Genomic DNA, 12,748 nt, shown 5'->3' on the forward strand with positions numbered 1-12,748 from the left:
GTGTTTGGTTTCAGCAGATTTTTAAAATTTGAGTTTTTTATTTTTTGTGTTTTTTTTTTATTTTTAGTGAATATTTTTTAAATTTTAAGCAATTTTTTTTACTTTTTTATATGTACCTTATTTAGATGTATCTAAATAATAATATATATGTGATAAAATATTTTAAAAAATTAATAAATACACAAAAATATGAAAAATATACTTAATTTTTATATTTTTTGGTATTTAGTGTATTTTTTTAATATTTTTTTTCACAAATATTATACTTTTTAAGTGTATTTATGTTAGGCGTGTCTAAATTTGTTTTAAAAAAATACTTATAATATTAAAAAAATTCATTAAAAACATTAAAATACGAAAAATAAAAAAATAAAATTTTCTGAAAACCAAAACCAAACTAACTGAATTCTATTATTTTGCATATGTGTGCATACATTCATTCACCAGTTATAACCCACCTAAGCTAACCATATTATGGTCCCAAATTTAACGGATATCTGTGCAATAATACTTATTATGGCTTCCGAATTACATAAACATAGATATATATATATATATATATAAAATGTTTCATTCATACAATTTTTCCTCTCCAATTCTCACAAATGAGGTGACAAGCAATAATGCAAGTTCTATATCAATTGGAATGTGTGTCAACTTTTGAAACTTTGCTTGTTACTTCACTTGTGGGGATTATGAGGAAGAAAATTATGTGAATGTAACATTGCTATATATATATACATAAAAACATTTACAAAAATGTTTACAAATTAGGCTTTTTTTTTTTTTTTTTTCGGTTTTTGTGTGTGTGTAAAATATGTTTGTTGTATGCAACTAAAAATTTCATCTACCCACTATGATTGTTTACAGTCCTATCAATTATATAATCCATAGTGCAAATCAATGTCCCTCCCTCACCCTTCTTCCATTGGTTTGGTGTGTGTCAGTACTCTTGCTTGCATAACAAAATATTAAACAACTCCGCTACGTAACTCCAAATATCAACTCCAAATATCAACGGTTCGAATGGTTCGAAATTTCAAAACAATATCGTTTTAGGATTTTTTATTTTGTTTTATTTTTTTTCCTTCTTTTATTCTTCTCGTTTGTCTGAAGATCTAAAGATTAAAGAAGAAGAAGAAGAAAAAGAAGAAAAAGATGAGAGAAGAAGCTGGTCGCTGGTGAACATCATTATCATCAACAACATCTTCGTCGACATCATCTTCGTCACATCATCATCAGCCAATATTTTTTTTTTCCCCTTCACCTTCAGATCTGGATCTAAAAAAAAAAAAAAAAATCAACAACAAAATCTTCATCAACACATCATCATCAACAACAACAACAACAACATCTTCATCAACATCACCATCACCATCACCATCACCATCACCATCATCAACACATCATCTTCATCTTCATCTTCAGAGCCAAAAAAAAAAAAAAAGATCTGGATCGCAAGGTCACCGTTGCCTCGCCCCGCCATCACTGTCGCCTCTCTCTCTGTTTCCATCTCTCTTCTCTCCTCCTCTCTCTCTCTCTCTCTCTCTCTCTTTTGCCCTTTCCCTCTGTGTTCAGATATAAACGAGAAAAAAAAAATTGCCAAAACGACGTCGTTTTGGAATTCGAGACATTTGAAGCGTTGAAAATTCGAGCTCTCACGCATTTTTCAATATCAAAATTTAGTGGTATACTTACAAATAATATATATATACATATTAAATACAAAATAATATAACTGTATTTAGATTTATCATTTTAAAATAAAGAACTTATTAACATAAGATTAAATGGAGGTCAACGAATGATATCAAAACATTTTTTTCTCTTTTTTTTTTTTGTGTCAATTTTTTAAAATTATGTTAAAACTGTAAAATTAATTACTATAATTTTTCAAATTTTAGGAGAATTTGGTGTAATTTACCCATAAAAGGACAAGACTCACAACCAATCACCAAATATGTATAATAGAAGTGTAGGATCTATAAATTTAACTTAAATCATTTTATACTTGTTTAAGGATCGATTTTGTGATTGATTCTCCATGACATAGGTACCAAATAATGTTACAAATTAACAAATATATTAAAAACTTGATAGTATTATCTTTTGAAGAGAAGTAATGTTGTTGTCTCTAGTATACCAAATCCTTAAAATCCTTGACCAGTGATTTCATATATATTTGCTTTCAAAGGCCAGCAAGCTTAAAATATATAATCAAAGAAAAAAAACAAACATAAGCTGATGATCCAAGACGGTCCTTTACATTAGTATCTCAATTATAGTTTTTTTAATTCCTACATTTGATCACCTGGCCGGCAACATCATCTCACCATCAATTATATATGTATCATGTTCATAAAACCATTTTATTCTTTCCTCTTTTTTTTTTTTTTGCCTTTATATTTGGGTAAATTGCACTCACTTTTCTATAGATTTTAAAAAAATATATAATAAATTTTAGGACAAATTATACTAACAGTCCTTATAATTTGAGACTCGTATTACTTTAGTCCTTAACTTTTCAATTGTGACGCATTTGACCTTAAATTTTGAATTTTGTTCCAAATAAGGACAATTGAAGATATTATTGTTTAATTTCAAGGGTAAAATTGTCAATTTAATAAAATATAAACTAATTTGACAAAAATAAATGTCAAAAAAATATTTTAAATTTTTTTAAAATTATTTTTATCCACCAATGATAAAATTATGTAAAATTGACAAAAATTAATAAAAATTACATGATTAATTTTTAAAAATTAATTTTACATGATCATCACCCAAACACATAATAAAAATTAATTTGGTAAATAAATAAATAAATATCTAAAAGATTTATCAATTTTACATAATTTTATTTTTAGTGAGTAAAAATAATTTTTAAAAATTTAAAAATATTTTTTTGACATTTATTTTTGTCAAGTTAGTTTATATTTTATCAAATTGATGATTTTACCCTTGAAAAATCTAATGATATCCTCAATTGTCCTTATTTGAAACAAGATTCAAAATTCAGGATCAAATATATCACAATTGAAAAGTTAAGAACCAAAGTGACACAAGTCCCAACTATAGGGACTATTAGTATAATTCACCCTAAATTTTATAAGTTTAACATAATTATATTGAGTTTTCTTAAAATTTTAATTTATATAACACTTGACCATTTTCATCATAAATTCATTAGTTGTATGAATAAAAAAATAATATTGTTATCTCTTTTATATTAAAATATATATTGTACATTGTATATCGTCGTGTCTTCATGCAATATGTATAGGCTTTTGTCCCTATAACCTCTTACCAGGAGGGAGGTCAATGTAATTATATTAAATTATGAATTTTTTTGTATTTTCTCTAAACTTTAAAAGAAATGAGTGTAATTTACCCGTTGTATTTTATTTTTAATTTTTTCACTCGTATAGAAATTATCTAACACAATCCTTCTGTTCGATTATATAATTGATTTTTGTTTTTTCTATATTTATTTTAATCTATTTTAAAAATTTTTTGGTATGTACCACTTAATACACATCGAGTATTTATCTGATGATCTGATATGTTTATTTTTTATGTCGCTATGAGTTGATCATTCATAAAAGGACTTTTCTTAAGTGTGCAATTTACACCTTACACTTACGCCTTTCTATTTGCTGTCTTGTTTTATGTTTACACCTTCCACTTACACCCTTTGTGTTGGTTGCATATGGTGTAACAGCACCCTTCATAAAAAATTAAAAATTGATCAGATAAAGCCTTCGTTTGGGATGTTAGTTGGCTTTTTGACCTGGGGCAAAAAAGTCTAGTTTGGGATAAACTTTTTGACGTTTTTTACTTTTATAAGAGAGAAAATAAAATAATTATGGTTTGAATATGACATTTTGTTATATTTAACTAAAATAGTCAATTTTATCCTATATGATTATTTTAGTCCAAACAAGCATACTAAACATAGCAAAAGAATACAACAAAACCAAATAGAACGAATATATATTTTTTAATTATTAAAAAAATTTCTGTACGTTTGTATATATATGTACAAGTTTATGTTTATGTTTATGTATATATTAAACACAATACGTATCCGTATACCTACTACCTAGCAAAACAGAACTCTGCAATGCCTCTGCCTATATCTGTGAATTATGTTAATTTTAGTTGTAACTTCCCTCGCGGCTAACCTAACAAACTTTAATATTTTTTAAATAATAATATGCACCTAGAAATTCAGATTATTTACTAATCTCCTTTTTTTATTTTAGAGAACTGATTGAGGGCCCGAATTCCTCCGCCCCGAATGCCCCTAAACCACGAAACGACGTCGTTTCGTTGTTTTAATTTTTTTTTTTTTTTTTTTTTCAGCAGAAGAAGAAGAAGAAGACGAAGACGAAGACGAAGACGGAGGAGGGGGAGGAGCAGAAGAAGGAAGACGAAGACGGAGGAGGGGGAGGAGGAGGAGGAGGAGGGGGACTGGAGGGGGCCTAAAAAATGGGCTGGAGGCGGAGGGGCGCGGCGATCGGCGACGAGCAGAGGCATGGCGGAGGCGGAGGCGCGGCGATCGGCGACGAGCAGAGGCATGGCGAGCAGAGGCATGGCGGAGGCGGAGGCGCGGCGATCGGCGACGGCGGCGACCCCTCTCCCTCTTTCTCTCCCTCTCCCTCTCTCTCTTCCTCCGCTTCGACCTTCCTCTGCGTCGAAAATGGCGGAAAAAATGAAAAAAAAAAAAAAAAAATTCGAGCCACATTCGAGCCAGGCATTTCGGGCCCTCAAACATTTTCCTTTATTTTATGCTATCTAGGAGTTAAAGTTTATTTTTTGGCAAAAAATAGGTATGTTTAAATAATCCAAAGTTTTTTTTAACAAATGATTTTTTTAAACTAATAATTTAATTTTTAAGAAATTGTCAAATAAAATGCATGTTTAAATTTCAAAATACAAAAGGGTAAATTATAAATGCACTCCCTGAGATTTGTTTAAAATACGAATTGTCTCATATTGTTTGAAAAATTACAAATACCTCCCTGTTAGAATTTTTTATTTAACAAAATTAATTGAAAAAGTGAAATTTCTAACCGTTCACCTATATAATAATAAAATTATCTGAATTATTAATTGAAATAAAATTTTAACATTATTAAGAATTATTAATTAACTTGATGATTTATTAATAAAAAGACTTATTTGTTAAGGGAGATAATGTAATTTTTAGAATCACAAAAGATAATTTATAATTTAAGTAAATATCAAAAAATATATTTGTAATTTATCTAATACAAAAAATATCAAAGCACTAGTGTGTAATTGAAAAATATCATACTCGTAACGTTAATTTGGATCCCGACTACTCACGATTGCTCATATAAAATAAAAAATTTGAAATCCCTCCTTCTCACTTTTGGAAAAATAAGTCTCATTATAAAAATAATTTTGTTAGCAAGTGTCTTAAAACACAAGTAAAAGATGAAAATTGAAGAATACGATACATTTTTTACTAAACTTATTGTAATTTTATTGAAATCTAATATATATTTTTAATATTTTTACATATTTTTAAGATACTTTTCACACATTTTTGAACATTAAATAATATTTAGAAAGCACTTGTTAACATTTTGCTTTATAAAAAAATAAAAACAATCAGTGTATTTGGTTTTAATTTTTTAAAAATTAAATTTTTTGTTTTTTATTTTTTATTTTTTTTTATTTTTAGTGAATATTTTTAAAATTTTAAGCATTTTTTTTTACTTTTTTAAATATACCTTACATAGATCTATCTAAAAAATAAAATATTTGTGAAAAAATATTTTAAAATTTTAATAAATAGGCAAAATATACTAAATATTAGTATTTTTTTTATATTTTTGATATTTAGTAAATTTTTTAAATTTTTTTTATAAAAATTATACTTTTAAGTGTATTTATGTTAGGTGTGTCTAAAAATTAAAAAAAATTACTTAAAATATTAAAAAATCAATAAAAAAAATATGAAAAATAAAAAAATAGAATTTTTTTAAAAATATTTTTAAAAAATTGGAAACAAACATATTGAATTTTTTTTTTTTTAAATCCTGCAACAAATTACTTGGGGGTGAAATTAATCTTCACAAAAAATAATTACTCCTCACTCACATGCAATATAGCGTGCGGTGGTTGCTCTAACGTGCAGCCAGTGACATGGCGGTCATTGATTGGCCACCAGATTCGATTTTTTGATCTTCAACGGCCAGATCTTCGCAACGGCATGCCCATGTGACTGACTTTTGAAAGAAAGAAAACGAGAAAGCTTTATTTGGTCTAGGCGCAGGGGACAACTTATAATTTTATGTTTTACGATTGAGAATATAAGAGGTATAATAATTTATAATTGATAAGGAGTATCATTTTGTTTAGTTTTGGTTTTCAAAAAATAGTTTTTAGAATTTTTTTTATTTTATTTTTCATATTTTAATATTTTAATAATTTTTTTTAATATTTTAAGTATTTTTTTTTTAATTTTTATATATACCGAACATAAATACACTGGAAAAGTATAATATTTATGAAAAAAATTTAAAAAATACACTATATGCCAAAAAATACAAAAAAATAAAAAATTCAGTATATTTTTCATATTTTTGTATATTTATTAATTTTTTAAAACATTGTTTCACAAATACTTTACTATTTAGATATATCTAAGTAATGTGTATCTAACAAAATTAAAAAATTACTTAAAATTTAAAAAATATTCACTAAAAATAAAAAAAAAAATATGAAAAACAAAAAAGCAATTTTCAAAAAACACAATATTATTATTATTATTATTTTTTAAGAAAGACTCACTTTAGTATTTATTCCCTGTCACCGTTAACGGAGTCAGGACCACACACACCCGCACATCACATTCCCAACTATAACCGCCAAAACAAATCTCAGCCCTCCGATCAACCCCATCAACATCCCTTCTCTTCTCCCTCAAAACCTCTCAACCAATTTTTACAAAAGCTCAGGTTCAGATACATATACGTGTGATGGTTCATACAGGGGACTACATGAGGGAATGCAAGAAAGTTGGAGAAATTGCAGTGGTGGAGCTCCGATGTGAATGTGATAGAGTACTCACTACGAGAGCTATGGAGTCTTCGAGCTCTTCTTCTTCTGCAGGAGGATCATTGAAGAGAAGAAAATTGGTGTCCAACTCTGATGATGATCAGCTCGTGAGCCGCAATTCGCCGGAGATCTTGGTGTCGCCGGCCATGGAGGATTCAGGTTGCGTTCTGCTGTCTCGGTGCTCGAGCACTGAGTCGAGCCAGTTTGTGAAACATGAATTGAGATCTGTAGATCTGAAGGTAAATGGAATTTGAATTTGAAATTTGCGGTTTTCGTTTTCCAAGCTTTAATTACTCATTTTTTTTTAATCGTACATTTGAAGGTTGAACTTGAAGCACACGCCAACAGCGGTTTCGAAAACGAGATTTCAACGCTCGTTAGCTGTAGATTCAGGTAAACCTTTTACTTTCTCCTTTAATTCACTTTTAATTCTATCATTTAAGTCGGTTCTCTTCAATTCTCTTCAATTCCACGAAATTGAAACGAACTATCTTCGATTCTTCGTCTTCATCTTCTCTTTGTAAATTTTTATGCGAATATAAGTTTATATATATATATATTTCATTGTTCGTTCTATAATTCACACGGTACTTGCTAATTTGTTCTTCGCAGTAGAGAGACGACTCCGTCAAGCGACGAGATGGAGTCTTCAACAGCAACGAAGCGATCCACGGCGAGTCTCCGGCGGAAACATCCGGAGGCGAAGATGCCGGCGGCGGCGGAGATCGAGGAGTTCTTTTCGGCGGCGGAGAAGTACGAGCAAAAGCGATTCGTAGACAAGTAAGTGTGCGCATGATAACCTAGATTATCACCACAACCAGAACAACACACCACAATCCTAATCAGAGAACAATTACTGTTTTGGATTCAGGTACAACTACGATGTAGTGAAGGACGTTCCATTGGAGGGTCGGTACCAGTGGGTTCGATTAAAGCCATGATGATGATCAACCAGAAAAAGAGAAAAGTGAAATTGAGGACAGTTTTGAAAGTGACACGAGAGGACCCAGCAAAAGAAAGGAAAAAAGAACACCAGAGGCATCTTTATTCTTGCAGGAAAGTAGTCTTTAGTTATATTTACAGCTTTTCTATATATCTATGTGTAAGAAGCTCTTCGATTGAGGTGTACCACATTCAGAGAAGCTTCTTCTGGGATATATATATATATATATATGAACCATCTTCAATGAAAATTTACAAATTTTGAGATATATATTCTTCTCTCTCTTATCTCTCTCATTCATTGTTGGAGGCAGCAATTTTACGCCAAGCAGATTCTTAGTTTGAAATTGAAAAGTGCATTTTGTGAAAAAAAAAAAAAACAGGGATGCATACAAATTAGTGCGCCACTACACCTATTTGATAATTTCTGCATAGGCGAGGCTCACGTTGCTTAGGTATTATGTGGGTCTCACTTTTTTGTGATTTTTTCTTTCTATAAAGATGAAACTCTCCGTATTTTGTTTGAATTTGATGGGGATGTTTTACCTTTCTTTGTCACTTGAGCCCATTTTTGCGATATTCTCTTTTCTTAATATGTAAAATGGACAATTTCATTTGGAAGTCCTCACAAAAGTGTGGAAATGTCTTTTCAAATTGTTTTTAGTAACACTATTAGTCTTTTTAACTCTAATCTAAAGGTAGAAAAAGAATTTAGAATATAAGAACAAAAGAGAGCGTAGGATTTGATTATCTTTGTAAATCATGGACTTGCATTGTGATTGAAGATGAATTATATTTTATAGAAAAAAAGGGCATGAAATTTATATTTTTAAAAAAAATTCTCCAAATGGCATGATAGTGAATATAAAATTATGAGTTACAATAATGAATATTTTTGTTGATTTTCTAAAAACCTTTTTTTGTGAATCAAAAACTTGTCATTTTTTTTTTTTCAAAGTGGAAGTTAGTACCTCAAAATTAGAACTATGTTTGCGATTGTTATGATTTTCAACCGTAACAAAAGATTGTCATCATTCCTCAATTACAAATATATAAAAAAAATTAAGATAATAAATCACAAGTGCAGAGAGGTTGCTCAAGCTTCAACCCCTGCCAATTTAGCACAAAATCAAATCTGCAATGTTATTAGTGTTGTCCAGTACTTGTCAATATCGACAATACTCAACAGATGGGAGCCAACCAAGGGCATTGTGATAAATAAAGAAGCAGATACATGCATGTTGTTGTCTGGGTTGAGACACTTATGGTCTGTTTGGTTGGGGGATTTGGAGAGGGATTTGGAAAGAAAAAGGAAAAAGGTGTGTGAAACTAAGTGAAATATAGGTATGTTTTATTCACATTTCACCTTTTTTCATTTCTCTTTCTAAACCCCTCCTCAAATTCTCAAACTAAACACAGCATTGGGGAAACTAGCCTTTGCTCTTACCCAGGCCCATGTGAGGTTCCAACTCTGAACTTAAAAAGAAAAGAAAAGAAAAGAAAAAAAAAGGCTAAAGCAGACAATGCATATATATGCAGCACCGGTATTTATGTGTATTCATTTTATATACAACAAAAAAAGAAAGAGGAGCGAACGTGCTGTGATGGTCTCCTGATGACTAGCAATTGCTTTGGATCTGATGCTCATATTTTTAAAAGATGAAAGAGAGATTTTACTCTGAGATTAAGGGAGAATGTTTACTTATTAATGGAGGTTTTACCTCGATTTAAACGTTTTTTCTTATAGTCTTCTCTCTTTACGAAACTGATTTCTATGCTAATTTTGGTCATTTAAAAAAAAAATAAAATTACAAAGACAGAGAAATAGTTTGGTTTGAGTTTTTTGGATTAAGTTTTTTAAAAATTGAGTTTTTTGATTTTCGTGTTTTTTTATTTTTAGTGAATATTTTTAAAATTTTAAACATTTTTTTTACTTTTTTAGATGCACCTTATTTAGATGTATCTAAAAAGTAAAAAATTTGAGAAAAAATATTTTAAAAATTTAATAAATACATAAAAATATAAAAAAAATGTACTGAATTCTCGTATTCTTTTTATATTTTTAGTAATTTTTTTACTTTTTAGGTATATTTATGTTAGGCATGTCTAAAAAGTTAAAAAAATTGCTTAAAATATTAAAAAAATTCAGTAAAAACAAAAAAACACGGAAAATAATAAAGTAAAAAAATTGCTTAAAATATTAAAAAAATTCAATAAAAACAAAAAAATACGAAAAATAATAAAGTAAAATTTTCTGAAAAAAGTTTTTAAAAAACTCCAAGCATTACGTGGTGTTTATTTTTTTTTTCTTTTTATTCCGTTTATTTTTAGAATCAAAGATTCTCTACAATAGATTTTTCTACGATGATTTTGTTATCATAGTTTAATGATCTTACTTTAAAGTTGAAAGACGTTTTAGAATGTCTCATTTTAATGTTATTTTACTTGGATTTTGAATTCGAATAGTTAAATTACATATTTTGTTGACAAAAAATTATTGTGGGAAAACCATAACCTAGAGGTCATGTTTGTTTGGGCGGACTGGATTAGCATTCCCATGACTAATAGTCCTAGGACTACGAATCCGTTGGATTATGTATCCTATCTTAACTAATAGTCAAGTTTAAAATAATTAGTCCGTATTTCAATTGTTTAACCAAACATCAGATTAATAATTTTATTGGACTATTAGTCCAATCCCAAACTCATGTCCACCCAAACAAACATGACCAGAGGGTCTTATCTTTATTTTTGTGATGAGTTCACATGACTTACAGTTAAGCATGCTGTTTCACAATTAAAATAGGATGACAATGGGATCAAATTTTTATATGCTTTTATAAAGAGACTACTATACAAAAGCCTGTACCATATTTATCATTATTTTTTTGCCATTAGCTCTTAAAATAAATGAATCTGAACTACTAATTTGATTCATAATCAACACCATTGTGATTCATAAGCCTTAATTTGTTTGGAAATATATTATTTTAGTAATTTTTTAACATTTTATAAAAATATGTATAGTAAAGTAGAGAATAATATGATAATTTTATAATGACTTTATAATGACTTTTTGACTAAAATTGAAAGTTACCAAATGACTAAAACAATTATTTCAAATAATAATGTGGTATAAGAAAACAATACTAAAGTTATAACTAAGGGCTCATTTGGGAACATATTATTTTAGTAACTTTTTAATTTTTTACGAAAAGATGTACATAAAAATAGATAGAATGATGTGATAATTTATAGTGACTTTTTAACTTTCTAACTAAAATGTATAGTTAACAAACAAAGCCCAAATACCATGCAATTAAAGAGACCTTCAAATATTCGTTCTAGCCATCCAAATATGAGTTAACTTGAACCTGATTGGATTGAATTGGGCAGGAGATAACCTATATTATTAGAAAAAAAATAATGATACACACCTTAAAAATGAATGCTTAATGCAGAATTTTTTTACTTTTTTATGCCATTCATGTATTAATATAACACACGTATATCATTATATAAAGTTAATACTTGTAGTGTTTGATAAGTTAATTCAACATTTAAAATTGAATGTGTTAATCATATTATTTAATTTTGAGGATGTCTAAAATATTATTTGTAAATATCTAAATTTTTTAATAAACATATTATTTGACACAAAATATTATCTCTTTAAAATATATATATATATATATATATATTTGTTAAATATTATTTAAATAAAAATATTTTTGAAAACTCTACTATTCACTTTTTGAAAAATTAGGCTGATCACTATTTACTTTTTGATAAAATTAAAATTGTTTAATTATGTTGATTGAGTTGTATTATTTTGACAAATTTGATATTAATGGGTTGTCTTCTTTTGACAAATTGATATGGAGTGGAAGGTTATATTTAATTTAAAATCTCTACAACATATACAGAAAAAGAGTATATATGATCAGATCTATTATAAATATTACTTAAAGGGATTTTACTATATATGCAAATATTTGATTAGAATATTATATAGAATGCATATAATATAAATAGAATACATCACGTGAGCAATTAAATTTTTTACACTACATTGATTATATCATATTATAAGAAAACAAGAAGAAAAAGATGGAGTTATATATTACAATAAAACAAGATGGAGCAAATCATTTGCTTATTTAAAAGTTGTGAACTTTGTTTTAAATTTTCTACAAAAACGGTGGCTCCATGTTTGAAAAAAAACAAAAAAGGAAAAGAAAATTAGTTTTACTTTTATCTTTTTAATTGTTAACATTTGCTGACTTTTTAAAATCAAGGAGCGTGCTTATGTAAGCCATGACGTCAGCAAGGAGCGTCCAACGAGTATATTTTTGTGTATAAATAGAAGTGTTGGATGTGGAGAAAAATCAAGAACTTGAAGAGAATTTTCTATGAGGTCCAAATTTCTGAGTATATTGTATTCTGCTCTTTCACTTTCATATCTAAGTCTAGCTTTTGTTCTTACACTTTCATATCTACTCTCTGTGAGAGAATTATTGTAAAAGAGGGTTTAAGTACCACTTATTCTTATTCCTTATTTTTGTAAGAGATTTTGTAAGGGTAAGGCATTTATTGTTGAGTGAGGCTCAATAGGTAAGAGTAAGTCATGCGCCAAATCCACAAGCTTGGTGGTATATTTATTGAATTGATAGTAAAGAAATTTTCATGGAGATTCCTTGGGGAGTGGACGTAA

General features: G+C 28.3%; 1 protein-coding gene across 2 annotated transcripts; it reads left to right on the forward strand.

The window, feature by feature from the left end:
* Positions 1 to 6,460: 6,460 nt before the first annotated feature.
* ICK5 (Cyclin-dependent kinase inhibitor family protein) lies at positions 6,461 to 8,303 on the forward strand. 2 transcript variants are annotated; one of them, XM_028232323.2, is made up of 4 exons: positions 6,461 to 7,331; positions 7,415 to 7,485; positions 7,705 to 7,872; positions 7,964 to 8,303. In XM_028232323.2, the coding sequence occupies exons 1-4, from the start codon at positions 7,014 to 7,016 to the stop codon at positions 8,031 to 8,033; spliced, it is 627 nt and encodes a 208-aa protein (XP_028088124.2). In that variant the 5' UTR covers positions 6,461 to 7,013; the 3' UTR covers positions 8,034 to 8,303. The 2 variants fall into 2 exon arrangements, with proteins under 2 accessions (XP_028088124.2, XP_028088125.2); XM_028232324.2 differs by having other exon boundaries at positions 6,901 to 7,331; positions 7,708 to 7,872.
* The last annotated feature ends 4,445 nt before the right edge of the window (positions 8,304 to 12,748 follow it).

The sequence above is a fragment of the Camellia sinensis genome, chromosome 2 (genome assembly GCF_055761805.1).
Source record: "Camellia sinensis isolate YWXY chromosome 2, ASM5576180v1, whole genome shotgun sequence".
Classification (NCBI taxonomy): domain Eukaryota; kingdom Viridiplantae; phylum Streptophyta; class Magnoliopsida; order Ericales; family Theaceae; genus Camellia; species Camellia sinensis.

Coding starts and splice junctions, on each gene's coding strand:
- ICK5 (XM_028232323.2), top strand. CDS start 7,014: ATGGTTCATACAGGGGACTACATGAGGGAATGCAAGAAAGTTGGAGAA. Junction 7,332..7,414: donor TGAGATCTGTAGATCTGAAG/GTAAATGGAATT, acceptor GTACATTTGAAG/GTTGAACTTGAAGCACACGC. Junction 7,486..7,704: donor CTCGTTAGCTGTAGATTCAG/GTAAACCTTTTA, acceptor TGTTCTTCGCAG/TAGAGAGACGACTCCGTCAA.